The sequence below is a fragment of the Pongo pygmaeus genome, chromosome 1 (genome assembly GCF_028885625.2).
Source record: "Pongo pygmaeus isolate AG05252 chromosome 1, NHGRI_mPonPyg2-v2.0_pri, whole genome shotgun sequence".
Lineage (NCBI taxonomy): Eukaryota > Metazoa > Chordata > Mammalia > Primates > Hominidae > Pongo > Pongo pygmaeus.
Window position 1 is genome coordinate 222,898,644 of NC_072373.2, and position 21,357 is coordinate 222,920,000.

At 52.7% G+C, this 21,357-nt stretch overlaps 1 protein-coding gene across 2 annotated transcripts in view; it reads right to left on the reverse strand.

Annotated features, from left to right (window-relative positions):
• Positions 1-4,110: 4,110 nt before the first annotated feature.
• The window catches only part of SLC45A1 (solute carrier family 45 member 1), a 25,006-nt gene continuing 7,759 nt past the window's right edge, over positions 4,111-21,357 (reverse strand). For both annotated transcript variants that reach the window (XM_054440985.2, XM_063668324.1), the window contains 6 exons: positions 20,916-21,140; positions 16,859-17,586; positions 12,378-12,531; positions 9,956-10,132; positions 8,252-8,457; positions 4,111-4,531 (listed from right to left, as the gene is read on the reverse strand). In XM_054440985.2, the coding sequence (XP_054296960.1) occupies positions 4,265-4,531; positions 8,252-8,457; positions 9,956-10,132; positions 12,378-12,531; positions 16,859-17,586; positions 20,916-21,140 (1,757 nt within the window). In that variant the 3' untranslated portion in view covers positions 4,111-4,264. The remainder of the gene's footprint in view (positions 4,532-8,251; positions 8,458-9,955; positions 10,133-12,377; positions 12,532-16,858; positions 17,587-20,915; positions 21,141-21,357) is intronic.

Below are 21,357 nucleotides of genomic sequence, written 5' to 3' on the forward strand. Positions count from 1 at the left end.
AGTGCTCGATGGCTGTTAGATGTGTTTCGTTTCTGAGTGGCATCAAGGAATGGGAGCCACTTTCCAAGTTTGCTGACAGGAAAGTCAGGAGTGGCTTCAGATCTTGGTGATGCGGTTTTTGTTTTGAGTGGCCTGAGAAACACGAGTCTCACGGAGCACTGGCCGATAAAGCAAGAGGCCTTCTCCCGCTGTCCCCTCGCCTCTGAATAGGATGAGAAGCTCCCTCCAAGCTGAGCTCCCTGGAGAGCAAGCCCAAGACCTCCCTGCAGCAGCACAGCATTCAGGAGACAGGCGGGGAGGGAAGCTGCCCGCCCTCAGGGGCTTGGCCGGCTCACAGCGCTCCTGAGGCACTCAGCAGCATGAAGCTGGACTCAGACTCCCTGGGCTCAAACTCCACCCTGTTGTGACCTGGGCCAGGTACTGGGTTTGCTCGTCTCAGGATCCAGGGCTGTCAAATGGGGGAAATGATACCTCTTTCCCAGCAAGATCGGAGAATGGATTAAGATTCATTGACACGTGGCCTCGTGTGTAGTGAGGACTCCACAAACAGCAAGCAGCGGTGACTACCCTCATCATCACAGCTTGATTTTTTTTTTTTTGAGATGGAGTCTCGTTCTGTCACCCAGGCTGGAGTGCAGTGGTGCAATCTCAGCCCACTGCAACCTCCGCCGCCCAGGTTCAAGTGATTCTCCTGCCTCAGCCTCCCAAGTAGCTGGAACTACAGGCGCCCACCACCATGCCCAGCTGATTTTTTGTATTTTTAGTAGAGACGGGGTTTCACTGTGTTAGCCAGGATGGTCTCGATCTCCTGACCTCGTGATCCAACCGCCTCGGCCTCCCAAAGTGCTGGGATTACAGGCGTGAGCCACTGTGCCCGGCCCGCAGCTTGATTTTTAAGTAGAGAGCAATCCTCTCTGAGATGTGGAAGTCAAACGAATGTGGCTCTCAGTGAGTCCCAGGCCTCGTGGTTTGGAGCCAGTGGCTGCTCCCACTGCCATCTGCTAGGAATAGACCTGGAGGTCAAGGGCAGCCTCCCCACAGTTCGGGAGGCAGGGCAGGTTCTCAGAAAAGGGAGGCTGACAGGGACGATTCCCACGTGTAGAAGCAATCTGTGTTTTGTTAGAAAGTTCTAGGAAGAAAGCCTAGGATTTGACAAGCCAAGAGTAAGAGGGAAGCCCCTTATTCTTCATTTTGACCAGTTCTGGGCAAAGACAGCCCAGACCAGAGGACAGCCACCCAACACCACATTTTCTAGAAAGTCTGAAGCTCTTCCAAGTAACATAAATGCGGGGAGGGTAAGTCTGCAGTTCCAGGAAAAGCATGGGACTAACAGGGCCTAGGTCTACGGAGGCCCAAAGGAGCGGTGTGACTTTGAAAAGCCACTAAACCTCTCTGTGCTTCAGCTACATGTGCATCAGGGACCGTGAGACCCGCTTCACTGAGCTCATGAGCATGAAGGGTAAAGCGGCATCACATGAAAGCAAAGGGAAAGAATCACTGGCTCCAAGCAGGGTGGACTGCGCGGAGGAAGTGGCATTTCAGACAGGTCTACATGGATGAATCAGATATTGATGGGCAGAGAAGAGGTGGACTTGGCCTGCAGGAAGATCCTAAACACAGGAACCGATTGTGGCCCACAAAGGTTCTGTGACTGTAGTACAGGGGGCTGGCAACGTGGCGGGTGGCCGGCTCGGGAAGATGGGCTGGGCTCTGTTTGGTGGAAGGAGTTTCTACCTGATTCCTTAGGCTCTGGGGAGCCAGGGTAGGTGTCATGGAAGACTAGAAGAGGGGATGGGCTCAGGCCTGTGTTTATAGCCCCCCAGCTTTAGGGTGGAAGATGGATGTGAGGGTAGACAGGAGGCCAGGAGTCCGGCAGGGGCGCAGAGAGGAGCGGTGGGGCTCCAGGAGGCAGCAGGCAGTGGCACTGAGGAAGGCTATGGCCCATGGGGGAGGCCAGGGCTCAGGTGGGAAAGTCATAACCAAGGTGGGGAGGCCGTGGTTGGGAGGAAGGCTGTGGCCCAGGTGGGGAGGTAGCCTTTCTGACTGGCCCTAACTGGTCACAGCAAGATGATAAGACACTGTCATGAACGCCAGACTCTCCAAGGCTGGCAACAGGCCCCAGAACCCCTGTCGTTTGTTTTGGATTTGTGGTCAGGGATGTCTTATATGTCCCCAGAACGCAGGAGCCATGCAGCGAGGGAACTGGGGGCTGCACAATCCCAGGCCAGGCCCAGCTTGGCGACAACAGGGACCCGGCCGTGACCCCTCGTGGCCATTAATCACCATGCGTGGAGGAGCCCTCCCAGGCCTCTGAGAAGGGGCCTCGGTGAGCTCGCAGCGCCAGGTGACGAAGATGGTTGGAGGCCAGATGGCGAGGGACTGCCACACTCGCGAGAGCTTTGCCAGACCCATAAAGGGACACTGGGAGGCAGTGGGCACAGCCAGGGCAGACCCAGGCTCAGCGACGCCCACACGCAGCAGGCACATGGTGTCCATCTGTGGAATGAACCTTTGGCGGATGGAGGGGGAAGAATGACCCGAACCATGCCCTCCAGCCCCTAGTCCCTGCCTGTGGAGTCAAAGGGCAGGATGGGCGCTGGCCAGCCACATCGGCTCCAACCGCTTTGAGATTTCAACTTTTGGGGCATTTTACAATCCGAGCATCTTGGTGCCTATGCTCCCTCGAGCCTGTCAAGCAAGTGCTCACCTCAGAGATCACTCCCTGGCTTCATCAGGGCACTGCTCAAATGGCACCTCACTATTGAGGCCACCCAGACACGCCACTGCCACCCCGTCCTCCTTCCCTGCTCTTGCGCTGCACAGAGCCTCAGCAAGCCACGTGTCTCCCTTCCTCTCACATCAGTTCCAGCAAGGCAGAGTGGATACTCACAGCTGGATTCCCAGGCCAACCACTGTCTGCCACACCCAGGCACTCGCTGGATATCTGGAGGGTGGATGAGCGGATAAGAGGATGGATGGATGGATGGATGGATGGAGAAGTGGATATTTGGATGGGTAGATAGGTGGATATGTGGATGGATGGATATATGGATGAGTGGATATTCGGATAGGTGGATATTTGGATGAGTAGATGGATGGTTATGTGGATGGGTAGATGGGTGGATGTGTGGATGGATGGTTATGTGGATGAGTGGATATTCAGATGGGTAGATATTTGGATGAGTGGATGGATGGTTATGTGGATGGATGGATGGGTGGATATGTGGATGGAGGGATGGAGGGATGGATGGATGGACGGACGGATGGATATATGGAGAAGTGGATATTTAGATGGGTGGATGGGTGGATATGTGGATGGATGGATATATAGATGAGTGGATATTTGGATGGGTGGATATTTGGATGAGTGGATATTTGGATGGGTGGATATTTGGATGAGTGGATATTTGGATGGGTGGATATTTGGATGAGTGGATGGATGGTTATGTGGATGGATGAATGGGTGGGTATGTGGATGGATGGATATATAGATGACTGGACATTTGGATGGGTGGATATTTGGATGAGTGGATGGATGGTTATGTGGATGGATGAATGGGTGGGTATGTGGATGGATGGATATATAGATGACTGGATATTTGGATGGGAGGATATTTGGATGAGTGGATGGATGGTTATGTGGATGGGTGGATATGTGGATGGGTAGATGAATGAATGGATGAGAGAATAAATGGATGAATGGACAAGTGAATGAATATGAGGCCTTCTGATCCAAAAGACCTGTATGCTGTGACTCTACCCTGGGAAGCAATGTACAGAATGTATGGTCCAGTTAGACCAGGCTCACTCTACCTCAGCACGATTGACATCTGGGTCTTGCTAGCTCCTTGCTGTTGGGGCGGTCCTGTGTGCCGTGGGAGGTTTACAGCATCCCTGAGTTGTGACAACCAAAGCTATCTCCAGACTTTGCCAGATGTCTTCCTGGGGGTGGGGGTGGGGTGGCAAAATTGCCCCTGGTTGAGAACCATTGAATTACACCTTTACTTTCAAAAAAAGATTCTTACAAACCTCCCCCTGCCCAAGTCCTCAGGAGGGTAACTCAATCCCATGGGGACCTCTCAGCCACCGGAGAGCAATGCCTAGAAACCATAGGCTTTGCCGCTGTCATTTATTATTTTATCACATATTTACATTCCAGTAGGCAGCCTGTCCCCCTGTCCAACAAGGCCCTTTGGTCCTCACTGGTCGGCCTGCTCCAGACCCCCAGGTGAAGGCGCGTGTCCAGAGTTGAGGCTCCGCGATGTCAGACGTTCAGCAGGAGGGGCCGGTGCTCCTCGTCTGCAGCGTCGCTGGGAGGAATTTCATAAATGACAAACAGGGAGGAGTACAGGCAGCCCAGGAAGGACACGAGGCTGGAGAAGTACATCACCCCATTGGCGCTGCCCACAGCCGAGGTCAGGGGCCCCAGGACAAGGGAGACCAGAATCTGAGCCAGGAAGTACTGGCAGCTCAGCAGAGAGATGTCCACGCCCATGCCCCGCCGGGTGCCGTCCGCACTGGACCCTGCAAACTGACCCAGAGGAAGAAATGTGTCAGCGAGACATGCCGCGGCCAGCACGAGGTGACCGAGCTCCGTGTGTCCTGTGAGCCCAGGAGGCCCCGGCGGCCCACGCACAGCGGCCTCACATTTTTCTGCGCCGACATGCACAGGGAGTTCAGCCAAGAGTTTAACAATATTTGTGTTCGGAGAGATGACGACAATGAAAAGAATCCATGACTAATGGGGCAGAGGGCTGAGCTCCCACGGGCCGAGGTGGCGGGAGACACTTTCCCCGCTCAGCACTTGAGCTCTGCCCCGTCCTCTCACCCAAAGAAAACCAATCTGCCCAGTCAGGCGGCCGCTCCACTCCTGCCATCCCCTCCTTCACCTTCGTCCAGGATGGGACCTGCCCCACACCCCCAAAGTCCTCTGCCCATGACAGCCACTGGTCCTCTGTCCGAGGTTCCGAGGTCCTCGTGGCCTCCAGCTCGGGCACGTCACTCACTCACTCTCCCTGCCCTGCATGCCGCGCTGGGGGACAGTGGCTGAGAGTGTGGTCTGTGCAGAGTGACGGTGGGGAGTGGTGGCATGGCTTTCCCTCACTCGGCTCCCCCAGCACCAGCCGGCCTGCAAGGTGCTGCGTGAGTGGGCATTGCTGTGACCTGGGAGCCTGGGCCTCCTCTGCAGCTTCCCTGTGCCAATTCTACTCCATCAGAAGGGCTGTGCTCAGGGCCAGCCCGACTGAACTTGTCAGACTCCAAACTCCCTAAAACAAATCAGGCCCAGGCCTGGGGGAGGCAACTGAGGCATGAGGTTAAAAGGGAGAGAGACTCAGTAATCCAGGCCACATTTCTTTTCTTTCTTTTTTCTTTTCTCTTTTTTTTTTTTTTTTTTTTTTTTGGAGACAGGGTCTTGCTCTGTTGCCCAGGCTGGAGTGCAGTGGCACGATCTCAGCCCACTGCAGCCTCAGCCTCCTGGGCTCAAGTGATCCTCCCACCTCAGCCTCCCGAGTAGCTGGAACTACAGGTGCATGCCACCACACCTGGCTAATTTTTAATTTTTTTTTTTTTTTAGAGATGGGGTGTGACTATGTTGCCCAGGCTGTCCAGGTAATATTTCACTGCAGCATTTTAAAATTTCAAAGTCACTGCAAAGGAAAATTATGGTGGGAACATTCTGTGACCATAAAAGGGAATGAGGCGCTGACCCAGGAAACAGCATGGATGGAGCTCGAAGCCCACAGCTGCGCCACAGATGCCAGACACGAGAGGCCGCAGACTGCCTGACTCCATCACAGGAGACGTCCCAAATAGGCAAGTCCATGGGGACAGGAAGTAGGTTAGTGGTCGCCTAGGCCTGGGAGAGTGGGAGGGTCAGAGGGGTGACGGCTGACGGGTTTCTTCCTGGGGTGACAAAACTGTTCTGAAATTGATGGTGGTGATGGTTGTACAACTCTGCGTGTGCTGAAACCACCAAACGGTGCACATCACACACTATTAGATGGTGCATATCTCAATACAGCCATTAAAAGTCTATGCTGAGCAAAATATCAACAAAAATTTAAGGCACTTTATTTATTTATGTATGTATTTATTTGAGATGGAGTCTCGCTCTGTCGCCCAGGCTGGAGTGCAGTGGCACGATCTCAGCTCACTGCAACCTCCGCCTCCCAGGTTCACACCATTCTCCTGCCTCAGCCTCCCAAGTAGCTGGGACTACAGGCACCCGCCACCACGCCTGGCTAATTTTTTGTATTTTTAGTAGAGAAGGGACTTCACTGTGTTAGCCAGGATGGTCTCGATATCCTGACCTCGTGATCTGCCCTCCTCGGCCTCCCAAAGTGCTGGGATTACAGGCGTGAGCCACCGCACCCGGCCTATTTATTTATTTACATAGCCTCTGTCACCCAGGCTGGAGTGCAGTGGCGCAATCTTGGCTCACTGCAACCTCTGCCTCCCAGGTTCAAGCGATTCTCCTGCTTCAGCCTTCCAAGTAGCTGGAATTATGGGCACGGGCCACCATGCCCGGCTAATTTTTGTATTTTAGTAGACACGGTTTCGTCATGTTGGCCAGGCTGATCTTGAACTCCTGACCTCAAGTGATCCACCTGCCTCGGCCTCCCAAAGTGCTGGGATTACAGGCGTGAGCTACTGTGCTCGGCCTTTTAAATGCCATTTTTCCTTTTGCCTCAGACTCCAATATGAGGTGGCTCGGCACTGTTACTTATCCTTTTTTTTTCAAAGTATTACTATCTTTTTTTTTTTTTTTTTTTGAGACAGAGTCTCGCTCTGCTGCCCAGGCTAGAGTACAGTGGTGCAATCTCGGCTCACTGCAAGCTCTGCCTCCCAGATTCACGCCATTCTCCTGCTCCCGTGTAGCTGGGACTATAGGTGCCCGCCACCACGCCCAGCTAATTTTTGTGTTTTTAATAGAGACAGGGTTTCACCATGTTGGCCAGGCTGGTCTTGGCTGATCCACCCACCTCGGCCTCCTAAGTACCTGGGACTACAGGTGTGAGCCACCGCGCCTGGCCCCCTCTCTTACTCTTAATTTATGCCTGATTATTTTTCTTTATGCTAAATCCATAATCCGTAACAAGATTTTAGCTGTCCTTTTCTAAAGGACGGGTACCATATCCTTTTAATCTGCTTGATAAGGTACTCAGGGCACTCCAAATAATGAAATGGTTTGGTTGTTATTAAAGCATGCCCAGTATTTGGCCAAAACCAACGTCTAATAAATTACACTGTCACCTAATACCCACGGCTTGATGGGAAGCCATGAGGAACAAGGGTGAGGTGATAAAACTGGCAAGTGGATTGAGGAATAAAAGCCAAGAGAATTCTGAGACCAGAGGGCAAGAAACATCTAGTCAGGATTCAAGGACAGAACTGAAGTTCACATAGAAAAAGGATCAGGAGCTGAGCTGGCTATCAGAACCCCTAGTACATGGTGAACTGATCTTCTCTTTATTTAAAATTTTGGACCGGGCTTGGTGGCTCATGCCTGTATTCCCAGCACTCTGGGAGGCTGAGGCAGGCAGATCATTAGGTCAGGAAATTGAGACCAGCCTGACCAACATGATGAAACCCCATCTGTACTAAAAATACAAAAAATTAGCTGGGCATGGTGGCACGTGCCTGTAGTCCCAGCTACTTGGGAGGCGGAGGCAGGAGGATCACTTGAACCTGGGAGGCGGAGGTTGCAGTGAGCCGAGATCATGCCATCGCACTCCAGCACAGGCATCAGAGCAAGACTCCATCTCAAAAAAAAAAAGAAAGAAAAAAAGATGTTTTTGTTCTCCATGGATTTTTGGCAAGAATTCTGATTTTTAAAAATACTGCATTAACATATTATCGATCTGGATTGCTAAGTTTTCCGAGCTTCACTGCCTCCCCATAAGCCCCACCCTGAATGGCTGGGACAGACATCAACAGGAGACCCGGTGGCCTGACAATGGAGTAGGAAGGGGCAGCCTCCCATTCCCCACATCCCTGGGAAGGACAGAGCCCGACCCAGAGCCTGGGTGGGCTGGAGGCTTCTGCTAATAAAGCAATGAGGGGATTACAGACAGGGGGCGCGCCCTATGCTCAGAAGGGCCCCCCTTGGTTTAATGCTCTGCTGTCGCTGTCTTGACAGTCGTCATTTTGCACTGGGCTCTGCAGATTGTGCAGCTGGTCCTGGGGGACAGTTCTCAGGTGGGGTTTCTCCAAGAAGCAGACCCGAAGCAAGACAAGGGAGAGCACTTACCTTCTTACTCTGGTAGTAATCGCAGAGCAGCGAGTAGGGCAAGGTGCACAGGGTGGAAAATAAAATCCCGTAGGTTATGCAGAGCGACAGGACCACGTAGAGGTTCCTGGAGAGGGTGGCGAGCCCAGTCCCCAGGCCGAAGGCGAGATAGGCGATGAAGTAGAGGGTGCGGACGCTGAGGAACTCCTCCAGCTTCTCCAGGATAGCTGCGGGCCACAGACAGGGTGAGCAGTGCCACACGGCCAGAGCCTCCGGGAACTCAGCTTCCAGCGCCACCTCCCCGCGGCTGACCTGAAGCTAGCAGTGGTGGGACCCGGCTTGGCAGGTCACTTGCCCCAGACCAGAAAGTACTTCCTGGGGGACCCAGGGGAGCTGAGAGACCGCCCCAGTAACTCTGGTGGGTGCCCAGGAGAGGGCTGTCTGGATAGATGGCAGGACCAGGGTGTCCTGTTCACACCAGCCTGGGCCAGGTCCCCCAGGGCTTCTGCAGGTGGAGGGGTCTTGGGGCTGTGACACCAAAAGGGCTCAGGGACTGAGGGTCTCGAGCTAAACCTCTGTGTTCCTGTGTAATTATGGGCACAACAGCAGCCCATCCGGTACACGGCCACCATCTTTACGCCCCCAAGATGATGTGACAACATGGATGTCAGCAACGGGCCTCCCTAGAATCAGATAAAACGGGGCCAGTTCCCCACGCCCCAAGGCCACACGGCTATGGGGGAACCCAACACCCGAGGTGCCGCCCCATGGACTCACAAGTGAGATCTGACAAATTTCTTCTTGTCGCAGCCCCTCAGTGACCCTCTACTTTGGGGCTCGAACCCACAAAGATGGGGGCAACTAAAATAAAGCAGTTGGCAGATTATGGCTCGAAGGCGAAGTCCAGCCTGCAGCCTAGTTTCATAAATTAAAAAAAAAATTAATTTAAAAACTCAAAAAAAGATGAATATTTTGTGACACATGAAAATCACATGAAATTCGTATTTCAGTGAACACAGTGCTGTTTGATTGGCACACGGCACACCCACTTGGTTTCCCGTGTCTGGTTTTCAGTGAGGGGCTGCAACAGAGACCGCTGGGCCGGCAAAGCTGGAAACACCCACTCTCTGGCCTTTTGCAGAAAAACTGTGCGGACCTCTGGGATAACATTTGCCCGGTGCACGCTACCGGCCAGGCCCCATGGGGATGGCACCTCGGCTTCACCCTGGTGTGAACTCAGCACTGTGCTCCAAGGGTACTCCACAGACAGAGAACCTCAGAGTCATCTGGGACCCTGGCCCCTGCCCACCCCTACGCTCCACGATCACACACCCCTGCCCCCACCTCCCTGGGGACCGGTTGCTTCTTGAATCGAAGTGGGAAGGAGCTGCAGGCTAGTGGACAGCACGCTGCCTGGGCGTGGCCTCGGGGTTCCTCCAGGGCCCCCACTTCGCCCTCGCTACAGCCTGCTGGTGTAGTCAGGTCCTGACAAGCACCTGTGCCCCCATAGGCCACTAGCTCTCGGAGGCCTGAGGCCCACAGGCTCCATTTCTTCAGCCCGGCTCCCCCAGGCCCAGTGTCCTGCAGCCAGGAAAGACAGTGGCATCCCCCAAATTGGGATATAGTGTCTGCAATCATACGGCCATGAACCTGCCTTCATTTCACATGCTCCATGGACCCAACCAAAGCCCTCACTGCCGTGCCAGCCTGGCTGGCGGCGGGTACCTGAGTAGAAGGCGGCACTGAAGGCGTAGATACACATGCCCCAGCAGCCCATGGTCACGCCGCTGTTGTACTTCTGATACGCCTCTGACGTGTGCGGGGCCTTGGGGTCCCCCTGAAACACCACCTCACCCATGAAGTCTGTGTAGAAGAGCAGCATCCCCTCGAACGACAGCCACCCTGGAAGAAAGAAAGGGGTTCATGACCTCGGGGGCAAAGGCCAGCACTCCGCCCTTTCTCTAACCAACATGTGTCTACTGGTTATAAAAGTAACGAGCAGCTGGGTGCGGTGGCTCACGCCTGTAATCCCAGCACTTTGGGAGGCTGAGGTGGGCGGATCACAAGGTCAGGAGATCGAGACCATCCTGGCTAACATGGTGAAACTCTGTCTCTACTGAAAATATAAAAAATTAGCCGGGCATAGTGGCGGGTGCCTGTAGTCTCAGCTACTCGGGAGGCTGAGGCAGGAGAGTGGTGTGAACCTGGAAGGCGGAGCTTGCAGTGAGCTGAGATCATGCCACTGCACTCCAGCCTGGGCGACAGAGCGAGACTCCATCTCAAAAAAAAAAGTAACATGCAATTTAAAACTGTGTTCGTTTCTGATATGGTTTGGCTGTGTCCCCACCCAAATCTCATCTCTAATTGTAGCTCCCATAATCCCTGTGTGTCGTGGGCGGGACCTGGTGAGAGCTGATTGAATCATGGGGGTGGGTCTTTCCCATGCTGTTCTCATGATAGTGAGTAAGTCCCATGAGATCTGATGGTTTTATAAATGGGAGTTCCCCTGCACATGCCCTCTTGCCTGCCGCCATGTAAGATGTGCCTTTGCGCCTCCTTCGTCTTCTGCCATGATTGTGAGTCCTCCCTAGCCATGTGGAACTGTGAGTCCATTAAACCTCCTTTTCTTTATAAATTACCCAGTTTCGGGTATGTCTTTATTAGCAGCGTGAGAGCAGACTAACAGAGTTTCCTTACAATTTTTTTATTTTAAACCACCAAATATTTCTATAAACATGAGGCAAGGGTAGCAGTGGAGGTGCTCCAGCTACCTGGGTGGTGCAGGGGAGGGGGCCCATTTAATTGGGAGAAATCCACCGGGAAGCACAGACATGGATGTGCTGGTGGATGTGCTTAGCACTCTGTCCCTTGAACCATGGGAATTCCTTCTTTGGTAGAGGAAGGTGGTATTTATGGGCCCCCTTGAACCATAATGAATTATCATCTACAATGTTCTATGCCATCAAGAATTATTAAACAGACTCGTCTTGATGGAAGCAAAATATTTCACAGTGTGGGTGCACCCTAATATATTTAACCCTTCCCCAACTGTTGGACATCTCTATCCCCCAATCGCAGTCTGTGGCTGTCTGAAACCATGCTGTGATCAACACTTTGCATACATATTCTGAATATAGTCTTTGATTATGAGCTTGCACGGAATACTGAGTAAGGTCATAGGGAAAAAAGGTAGGACCATTTTTAAGGTTCTCACCCATTATGAAGTTGCCTTCTAGAAGGTCATGTTGATTTATGTCCCACAATGTATGAGAGCCCTAGATTATCTCAAATTCTTCTTTTTTTTTTTTTTTTTTTTTTTGAGACGGAGTCTTGCTCTGTCACCCAGGCTGGAATGCAGTGGTGCAATCTTGGCTCACTGCAACCTCTGCCTCCCTCTGCCTCCCGGGTTCAAGCAATTCTCCTGCCTCAGCCTCCCGAGTAGCTGGGACTACAGGCATGCGCCACCACGCCCAGGTAATTTTTGTATTTTTAGTAGAGATGGGGTTTCACCATGTTGGCCAGGATGGTCTCAATCGTCTCACCTCGTGATCCACCAGGCTCGGACTCCCAAAGTGCTGAGATTACAGGCATGAGCCACCGCGCCCGGCCTCAAATTCTGAATCATGCTCAAACATTCAACCACTCAACAGCGGAAAGAGACTAAATGGAACGAAATGCAAGTTGGTGCTTTTCAATGGTCATTCAAAGGCCAAGCCATGTGAATTTACAAAAGCAATAGACATGGGCGGGCAGGTGTGGGGTCTGTGCTTGAAGACAGAGCAAGACAAAGTTGGAAGGTGGGAAGGTGGGAAGGTGTGGGTCCATCATTTCACTGTGGAGTTGTCCAAAGGGCTTCTGGTAATGAGAATTTTGGCTCTGTGGAGACCCAGGTGTCGGGCCCAGAGTGAGCTATGTGGCTCTCAATGGTGACACCTGGTTTAGTCTGGGGCTATGCAGGGCAGGCACCCCGGAGAAAAGCCCTCCAGGGCAGCCACAGCACCCCAGGCCTGCCCTTGGTGCTGTTGTGGGTGGCTGGTGAACTCAGAAAGGTTCTGGGAAGGGAGGCTCAGGGGCATCCTGGGAGGCCAGCGGGGCGAGAGCCCTGAGCAGGACCAGGACTCATGGGGACGCTTGGCCGGGAGCTCACCCAGGAAGTGGTTGACGCAGAGGGTGCGTAGCGCCTTGGGCATGTTGCAGATGGTGGAGCAGAGGCGCCCCACGGACAGAGGCTGCTCCGCGCGCTCGCTGGAGCCCGTCAGCTCGCTCTCGTACTTCACGCCGTTGAGCAGGATGTTGGCGACCTGGGGAGAGCCCGCAAACCCCTCATCAGAGCCCCGCACCCCCATCACACAGCGCGGACTCTGCTCTGCTCAGAGGAATGTGCTCTCGGAAACACCACACGGAGGCTGCACGGGTCTGTCTTCTTATCAGACGGCATGAGCCCCGCATCGACACCAACTCAGAGGAACGACTTCAGGGCATCGCTTCCGAGACCCCGGAACAGCTAAGACTAGAATTCCATTTCAGGTGTGCCCACAGTGTGGCCACAGGACACGATCTGTGCCACAGGGAGTAAGATAAGACTTTGCAAAATGCAAAATACATTTGAAATGAAAAAACATGGGTCAGTTCAGATCCACACACTTAGGAAGTCCTTTCTTTTTCATAAAAGAAGGCTGAGAAAGACTTATTTCAAGGTGGCCACCAGGAACATGTGTTCAAAATTCTCTCTGGACAGGTGGAACCCCCACCACACAGAATACAGGGCGGCCCTGCCCACATGAGCACCTCAGCCCTTGACTGGGTCTCAGAGAGCACGCAACACGCCCCACGGTCAGCAGGATGGAAACAGGTGCGAGGGGCTTAGATTTCTTTCTGGGGCTCAAGAACAATATTCCAGGGACATCTTCACTAGGTTTGCAAACTCCTCCTGGAATGAGAAGGTTTCATTCCAAGTAGCCCTGCTTGGGTTTGGGGTACAGACTCTAGTCAGGGGAGCTTGTTATTTTGTTGTTGTTGTTGTTGTTCTTGTTGTTTTAGAGACAGTCTCGCTCTGTCACCCGGGCTGGAGTGCAGTGGTACGGTCATGGCTCACTGCAGCCTCGACCTCCTGGGCTCAAGTGATCCTCCCACCTCAGCCTCCCGAGTAGCTGGGACTACAGGCGAGCACCACCACACCTGGCTAATTTTTTAAAAATTGTTACAGAGATGGGGTCTCACTATGTTGCCCAGACTGGTCTCAAACTCCTGGCCTCAAGTGATCCTCCCACCCTGGGGAACTAGTCGTTTTTGAATTTAGATGTTTAATGGGCAGCAAAGAGGCATTGCTGCCCGGCTCCACTGGGGTGTCTGTGGTGTGGTCCGCCCTGGATACTCCCAGTGGGAAAGGAAGCTGAGAGGCCGCAGTGCCGGCTCCCAGAACACCCACATCAGCAGAGCGCGTCCCCCACGCCTGCGGAGGAACAGCGCTGCAGTTACGCCTGTCTCCATTGAGCCTGGATGTGTTTATATTTAGCTCATGATTTTTACTTTCCTCAAAGAACTGATGCATAAATTACACTCTAAGGAGAAAGGAAACAGAAAAAGGGGGTGAAGATGAGATTTTCAACCACACCTAAAGAACCAGATCTAAAGCCAGTTTGAACTTTGTGAAACAGTCTGGGACGATCCAGTGTTGACAAAGACCAGATTAATTACCCCAGCATCATCCACAACGAGGCTGACGGTGCCCTCAACATGAGCGATTAGAAAACCTCTTTCCTTGATAAGGATGGACTTCCCTGGCTCTCCAGTGATTTCCAGTTCCTCAAACCCTTTCCAGACGGGAGCTCGCTGTGTCCTTGCTGCCACCAGGAAGCTCAATAGATGTCCCTGTGAGGCCTGCGCACGCCTGGGCAGTGTCCTTCCTCACGCTGAGACGGTACGCAGGCGTGAAGACACCCCGGCCACACACACCAGAGAAAAGCAAACGAAAGGCACTATCCTGCTCACTCCAAGGAGAAAACAGGGCTGGGTGCGGTGGCTCATGCCTGGAATCCCAGCACCTTGAGAGGCAGAGGTGGGAGGATGGCTTGAGCCCAGGAGTTCAAGACCAGCTTGGGCCACATAGTGAGGCCCCGTTTCTACAAAAAATAAAAAATTAGCTGGGTGTGGTGGTGCGCACCTGTAGTCCCAGCTACTCAGGAGGATGAGATGGGAGGATCACTTGGGCCTGGCAGATTGAGGCTGCAGTGAGCCGTGAATGCACCACCGCACTCCAGCCTGGGCAACAAAGTGAGACCCTGTCTCAAAACAAAACCAAACAAGGCCGGGCGTGGTGGTTCACACCTATTATAATTCCAGCACTTTGGGAGGCCAAGGCAGGTAGATCACTTGAGCCCAGGAGCTCAAGACCAGCCTGGGCAACATGGTAAGAGCCTGTCTCTACATTTTTTTAAAAAGTAAGTAAAAAACAAAACAAGACAAAATAATCAAAAAAGAAGAAAAAAGAAAGAAAAGAAAAAAGGAAAGGAAAGGAAAAGAAAATGAACAGTGCAAGCCCCATCTCTAGTTAACCTCCGACTAAATCAGGGAAGTCATCTAGGCAGAGACGGGACACCTGAACCCCTGACGGGGGAATGAACTGAGGACCAGGTCCCATTTAAACCCAATGGGATGGGGCCGGGCAGAGCAGGGTCTACTTCATTCAGGAGACACGGCCCACATATGTCTGCGGCCGAGTGAAGTGTCTCCTTGGCTAGGTCTCCAGGCTACACGGCTTTTCCAGCTGCCTCCCTGGAGGGACAAGGCAAATGAGACTCGGCTTTGTAGGACCAGGAACACCACATTCTTACCGAAATGCACTCTCCTCCTGCAACATCCGCTGGGGCGGGCAGGCCAGTAACTCTTATGTCTACTTTAAATAAGAGAATAACCTTTCTTTACTTAAAGACCATGGATTCTGGCCGGGTGCGGTGGCTCACGCCTGTAATCCCAGCACTTTGGGAGGCCAAGGTGGATGGATCACTTGAGGCCAGGAGTTCGAGACCAGCCTGGCCAACATGGTGAAACCCCATCTCTACTAAAAATACAAAATTAGCCGGGCGTGGTGGTGGGTGCCTATAATCCCAGCTACTCGGGAGGCTGAAGCAGGAGAATCACTTGAACCCGGGAGGCAGAGGTTGCAGTGAGCCGAGATCGCGTCACTGCACTCCAGCCTGGGTGACAGAGCAAGACTCTGTCTCAAAAAAATAAAAATAAAATAAAAATCAGCCCGTGAAACCCCACAGATCAGTTGGTGGCCTTGTAGCCCATCTGACGCATAGAAAATACAACTTAATCAGCTTTCCAGAAGGTTCTCGGCCTTCGCGGAAGATGGCACTGCCCTGGAGATTCCCGTTTTTGCAGCCTCCGGGAGTTAACCGATGTCAGGCGCCAGGAGGGATGATCCCAGACACATCTGCAGGTTTCACGTTTTGTTTCCACCGTCAACGAAGACTTGGATGTATTGGCACAGGATTCCCACTGCCAAAACAGGCTGGAGCCCGCACATCTCAGGAAAAATACCAGAAACAAGTGGGGCGCACACTATGCCTGTAAGAAACTCACTAGTAGAACAGGCCCAGCCTGAATTACATTTGGGCAAACGTAAGTGTTTAAAAGAGTTGTTGGCTGGGCGCAGTGGCTCACGCCTGTAATCCCAGCACTTTGGGAGGCAGAAAAGGGCAGATCACGAGGTCAGGAGATCAAAACCATCCTGGCTAACACGGTGAAACCCTGTCTCTACTAAAAATACAAAAAATTAGCCAGGCGCGGTGGCAGGCGCCTGTAGTCCCAGCTACTCCGGAGGCTGAGGCAGGAGAATGGTGTGAACTAGGGAGGCGGAGCTTGCAGTGAGCCGAGATCGCGCCACTGCACTCCAGCCTGGGCGACAGAGCAAGACTCTGTCTCAAAAAAAAAAAAAAAAAAAAAAAAAAAAAGAGTTGTCACTGTCACTCCCAGCCAGGATTTTAAGCCACCTGATACCTAACAGATGCCCTGAACTCACTCACTCATAGGTGGACTCAGTCCCAGAACTTGTTCACTAACAGGCAAGGGAAGACGTCACGTTTCTGAGGCTTGTCTTTTTTTTTTTTTTTTTTCTGAGACAACGTCTTGCTCTGTCACCCAGGCTGGAGTGCAGTGGTGCAATCATGGGTCCCTACAGCTTCAACCTCCTGGGCTCAAGCCATCCTCCTTCTTCAGCCTCCAGAGTAGTTGGGACCACACATGTGTGCCACCAAGCCCAGCTACTTTTTATATAAAAAATACTAAAAAGTATTTTTTAAAAATATTTTTTAAAAGTATTATTTAAAAATACTAAAATACTAAAAAGTAGAGACGGGGTTTCGCCACGTTGCCGAGGCTGGTTTCAAACTCCTGAGTTCAAGCGATCCTCCTGCCTTAGCCTCCTAAAGTGCTGGGACTACAGATGTGAGCCACCACCCCTGGCCTCTAAGGCTTTTCTCTTTAGGCCAAAGCACTTGATAACACCCCCATAACAGCCAGGAATTTCTTCCTGGAGGGACTCTCCCTCTTCGTCATGTAACTGACCAGGAGACCCCCGAATGCCGGCCTCTGAGCCTCGGTTCCCCCAACATTTGCTGTTACCTGCTGACTGAAGGTCACATTCCTTCTCCTGCTGGTTTCGGGACCCCCTCCTCCGGCCACGTCCGGGATGGCCAAGGTCTGGGGTCTCTTCAGAATCCCTGATGACCTTGGCTTAGAGGTGTCCAAGGAGCCCACCCTCAGAATGTCCCCGTCACAGCCGGAGGTCAGGGCACCCTCTCTGCCCTCCAGAAGTCCACGGTCCTGGCGGTAGAAGCTGTCGGGGGCACGGGGGAAGCTGACGCTGATGGGCGGCCGGGGGACGCTGCCGGGGATGGCCAGGTAGCTGTCGTGGCCACCCGTGAAGCAGTCGATGAGGACGCTGTCTATGTTGGCCGTGCCGAAGGATGACGCGAACTCGCTGATGCCCGTCAGGGAGCTGTCCCTGCTGATGAAGCTGCCGTACTTGGGCGTGAGGGGGCTGGGCGGGGAGATGGGGCTGGAGAAGTTGGTGGCCGTGTGCGACGGGAGGGTGTCGCCGGGGCCTTCCTCTGGCAGGACGGGTGGGGACGGGGGCAGCGGGAGGCTGGGGCTCTTCATGGCTGCCCGCTTCTCACCCGGCGGCCGCAGCGGCCTCTCAGGGATGCTGACCAGGGTCAGGACGGTGGTGACGCTCAGGGTGACCGCGGTGAAGAGGTAAATGACACGGAGCTGCCCCCCCAGGGCCCTCCCGAAGCCCGTTTTATCCCAGTGGATTCCGCCAACCACGTATCCGAAGCCTCCTCCGAGACCTGGGGAAAGAGACAGGGTTTGAGTTCCCTTCTGCAAGAGGAGAAGCCCCAAGTGCGGTGGCCCCGTTTCTTAGAAGGACATGAAGGTAGCCAACGCCATTCCAGGGACGTGGGCACAGAACCTGTTCCACCTAAACCCCAACAAAATGGGACGGGATTCCCAGGGCGGGCCCCTTGAGGAGGTCCCCCTCCTGCCCTGCACAGCCACCTGCAGGGCCCTTCCTGGCATGACCCCTGGCAGCAGCAGTGACCACCTGCCCACATCCCCTTCCATTTCCTGCCTGTTCCACTTTCCCCATAACCTTTCAGGCCCCAGGAGCAAATGCTGACACCGGACACATCCTCCCTCCGAGGGCCCCTCCAGCTCAGGGCCGACCCCATGGCTCACACACAGCCGACCACACGTGTGCATGCGGGTGTTTGTCCCCATGCACAGAACACCATAAGGAGAGTCACCCCTTCTGGTGACCACACATGGGTCCTGCCTGCCCACACCCTGGCGGGCAGCTCTCTGATCTCTGAGCTATCAGCCCACAGCAGAAAAGCAGGGATCAGTTCCTGCTCTGTTCTTGCTCCACGCCTCAGGGCACCAGCCAGCCCAGCCCTGGCCATGGAGCACGGCAGGAAACTGTGAGCGATGCCGTGGGGACCCAGCCAACAGTAGTGGGCAGATCTACCTCCAAACACTACGGCTTCTTCCAGCCAGGCTCTGTGCTTCGATGGCAAGAGCCAGGGAAGCCGCAGGGGTGCCACCCCAGCTGCGGGTCCACGACACCCACCCCATCAGGGATCCAGTGTTTTATTTTGTTTTATTGTGAGTTCAGCTACATTTTGAGTCGGTCTAGTGTTGAGAGGAGAGGAGGGTTCTCTCGGTTTACCGCTGCTGGTGAGGAGGAACCTGCCTGCTACCAGCATGGGATTTTTGCTTTAGGGAAGACTTGGCCACATTAGGGGTTTACCTTTCAAATAAGAACTTCTGTGGACAGGCCTGGGCTTCAGACATGCCCAGCTCAGCCTTCCACATGTAGCTAAGGGTGGCATAACCATGGATCTCATTATTTCGAGGTTTCACTGTAGATCTTCCTTCCTTTGTCCCAGATGGGCCTTTTCATTTCACTTGCGTGTCCATTTAAAAGCCCCAGTCCCGTCCCTTCTCTGCCTCTGTCCTTCTAGACTTGGGAGTCTTTCTGCCTCCCCACTGCCCCCCAGGCATTTTATTATTCTTGACTTCCCACGCTCATGATTCTACTTACCTTCCCTCCTCCCCTCCTGAAAGACACCATTGCTGTTCGTGACCTTATCCAAGGTCAGATTTCAGATGAACTTTATTTTTTATTTATTCTTTTTCTTTGAGACGGAGTTTCACTCTTGTCGCCCAGGCTGGAGTGCAGTGGCACCATCTCGGCTCACTGCCACCTCCTCCTCCTGGGCTCAAGTGATTCTCCTGCCTCAGCCTCCCGAGTAGCTGGGACTACAGGTGCACACCACACGCCTGGCTAATTTTTTTGTATTTTTAGTAGAGATGGGATTTTGCCATGTTGGCCAGGCTGGTCTTGAACGCCTGACCTCAAGTGATTCACCCACTTCAGCCTCTCAAAGTGCTGGGGTTACAGGCATGAGCTGCCACGCCCGGCCCCAGTTGCTATCTTAAATGGAATATTTTTCTTCCATTTTATTCTGTAACAAGGCAAGTATTTTATATAGAAAAGCTAGAGTTATCTATTTAATTAATTTTATGTTTTTAGAGATGGGGTCTCACTGTTCGCCCAAGCTGGTTTCAAACTCCTGAACTCAAGCAATCCTCCTGGCTTAGCCTCCCGAAGTGTTGAGAGTAGGCCCGAGCCACCGCACCCGACCAGTATTGATTTTTATACAGTACATTGATAACTAAGCATCATACTCAACTCCTGCACTGCTTTGCAGCTAATTCTCTTGAAGTTTCCATACGTCCAGCCCCAGAGACCAGTGGGGCTGACCTCACACCTTTTGTTTGTGTGTCCCTAATGGCAGTGACTCTGTGGGATGGGTGCATTCTTGCCTCATTCCTGACTTTGATGGGAACATTTGTCCTGTTTTGCCATTAAGCATGCCACAAGTGTGTATATATACATACATATATGCATGGCATATATATAGCCGTGTGTGTGTCCATGCACACACACTCAATCCTCATGATCTGTAGATTCTGTATTTGTGAATTCACCTCCTCATTTAGTGAGATAAACTCAGAACCAATCCTCATGGTGCTCTCATGATCATTCAAGGATTTGAACAGAACAGCACAACACCTGCGCTTCCAAGGGTGCATGGTCCAGCTGAGGCCCTGCAGGGCTGAGCTCTGCCTTCTCGTCTCCACGCTCATACTGGAAACAAGAGTTGGTGTTTGTTTGTTTGTTTGTTTTTGAGATGGAGATTCACTGTTGTTGCCCAGGCTGGAGTGCAATAGCGCGATCTCAGCTCACTGCAACCTCCGCCTCCCAGGTTCAAGCAATTCTCCCGCCTCAGCCTGCCAAGTAGCTGGGATTACAGGCGTGCGCCACCACGCCGCGCTAATTTTTTGTATTTTTAGTAGAGATGGCATTTCTCCATGTTGGTCAGGCTGGTCTCGAACTCCCGACCTCAGGTGATCCACCCACCTCAGCCTCCCAAAGTGTGGGGATTACACCACGCCTGACTGAAACAAGAGTTTTTTGTGTGGTCTATTTAGTGCCACCGTTTTTACATTTTTGTGTTTTTTGTCGGTGTTTCACTGTTTAAATGGCCCCCAAGCTGTCTGACGTTTCCAGGTGCAAGAAAGCCGGATGTGCCTTGTGCAGAAAATGCATGCGACAGTGACGCTTCGTTCAGGCTTGAGTTGCAGCACTGTCGGCCATCAATTCAATGTTAATCAGCCAAAGGCATAGATGAAATAAGGGGTTTTAAACAGAAACACATACAACAAGGTTATGTGTTGATCCATTGATGAAAACGTTGTGACCAGAGGCTCACAGGAACCTAACCCTGTATTTTTCCTAGGAGTGAGACTCGGTGTTTGCTAATTCAGTATTTGTGGTGACTCGTAGAACATAACTACCTCAAACAATGAGAATCCACGAATATAAACATTTGAATTTATAGACCTATAATTGTTGTTTATGTGACAACAGCATAGGTTGTGGTTGATATGTGTTGTGTGAGATATGTATTTTCAATCACTTCAGTGTTTCTCCATATATTGGAATTCTCCCAGCTTCTTTGTTAAATCAGGGAGTGAGGAAGGGCCTTGAAAGCCACACGTCTGAAGCCTGCAGCCCTACAGACTCAGCCTCGGCCCTGCTGCGGAGACTCACCTGCCAGGAGGGCGTGGATGTTCAGGCCTCGGTCCTGGTCCGCGGGGCTGCACACATCCATCATGTAGGCGTGGCTGGGGTTGTCCGCCGAGTCGGCGCTGAAGTCCATCAGCACCACCCCGCACACGGTCAGCAGCAGGCCCCACTTGTGGTTGCCGGTCACGTCAGCCAGGGCGATGCCAATGTCCCGGCCATTCAGCAAGAGCGAGAGGCCCAGCAGTGCCCCTGGACACAGAGAAACAAAGTCACTCCAAGAAAATGCAGACCAGCTCTGTCCCCGGCAGCTCACGACTTATGTCTAGAATCTTTAGGACCCAAGAATTTTTAAAACTTAAACCTCAAGCACAGCCCAGTGGAAAAGCCGCCTGCAAACTCACCATATATTTTGCACTTGGATGGGGTTTTTATTTCATTAAGCAGAGAAGAAATGAGATGAACGTTA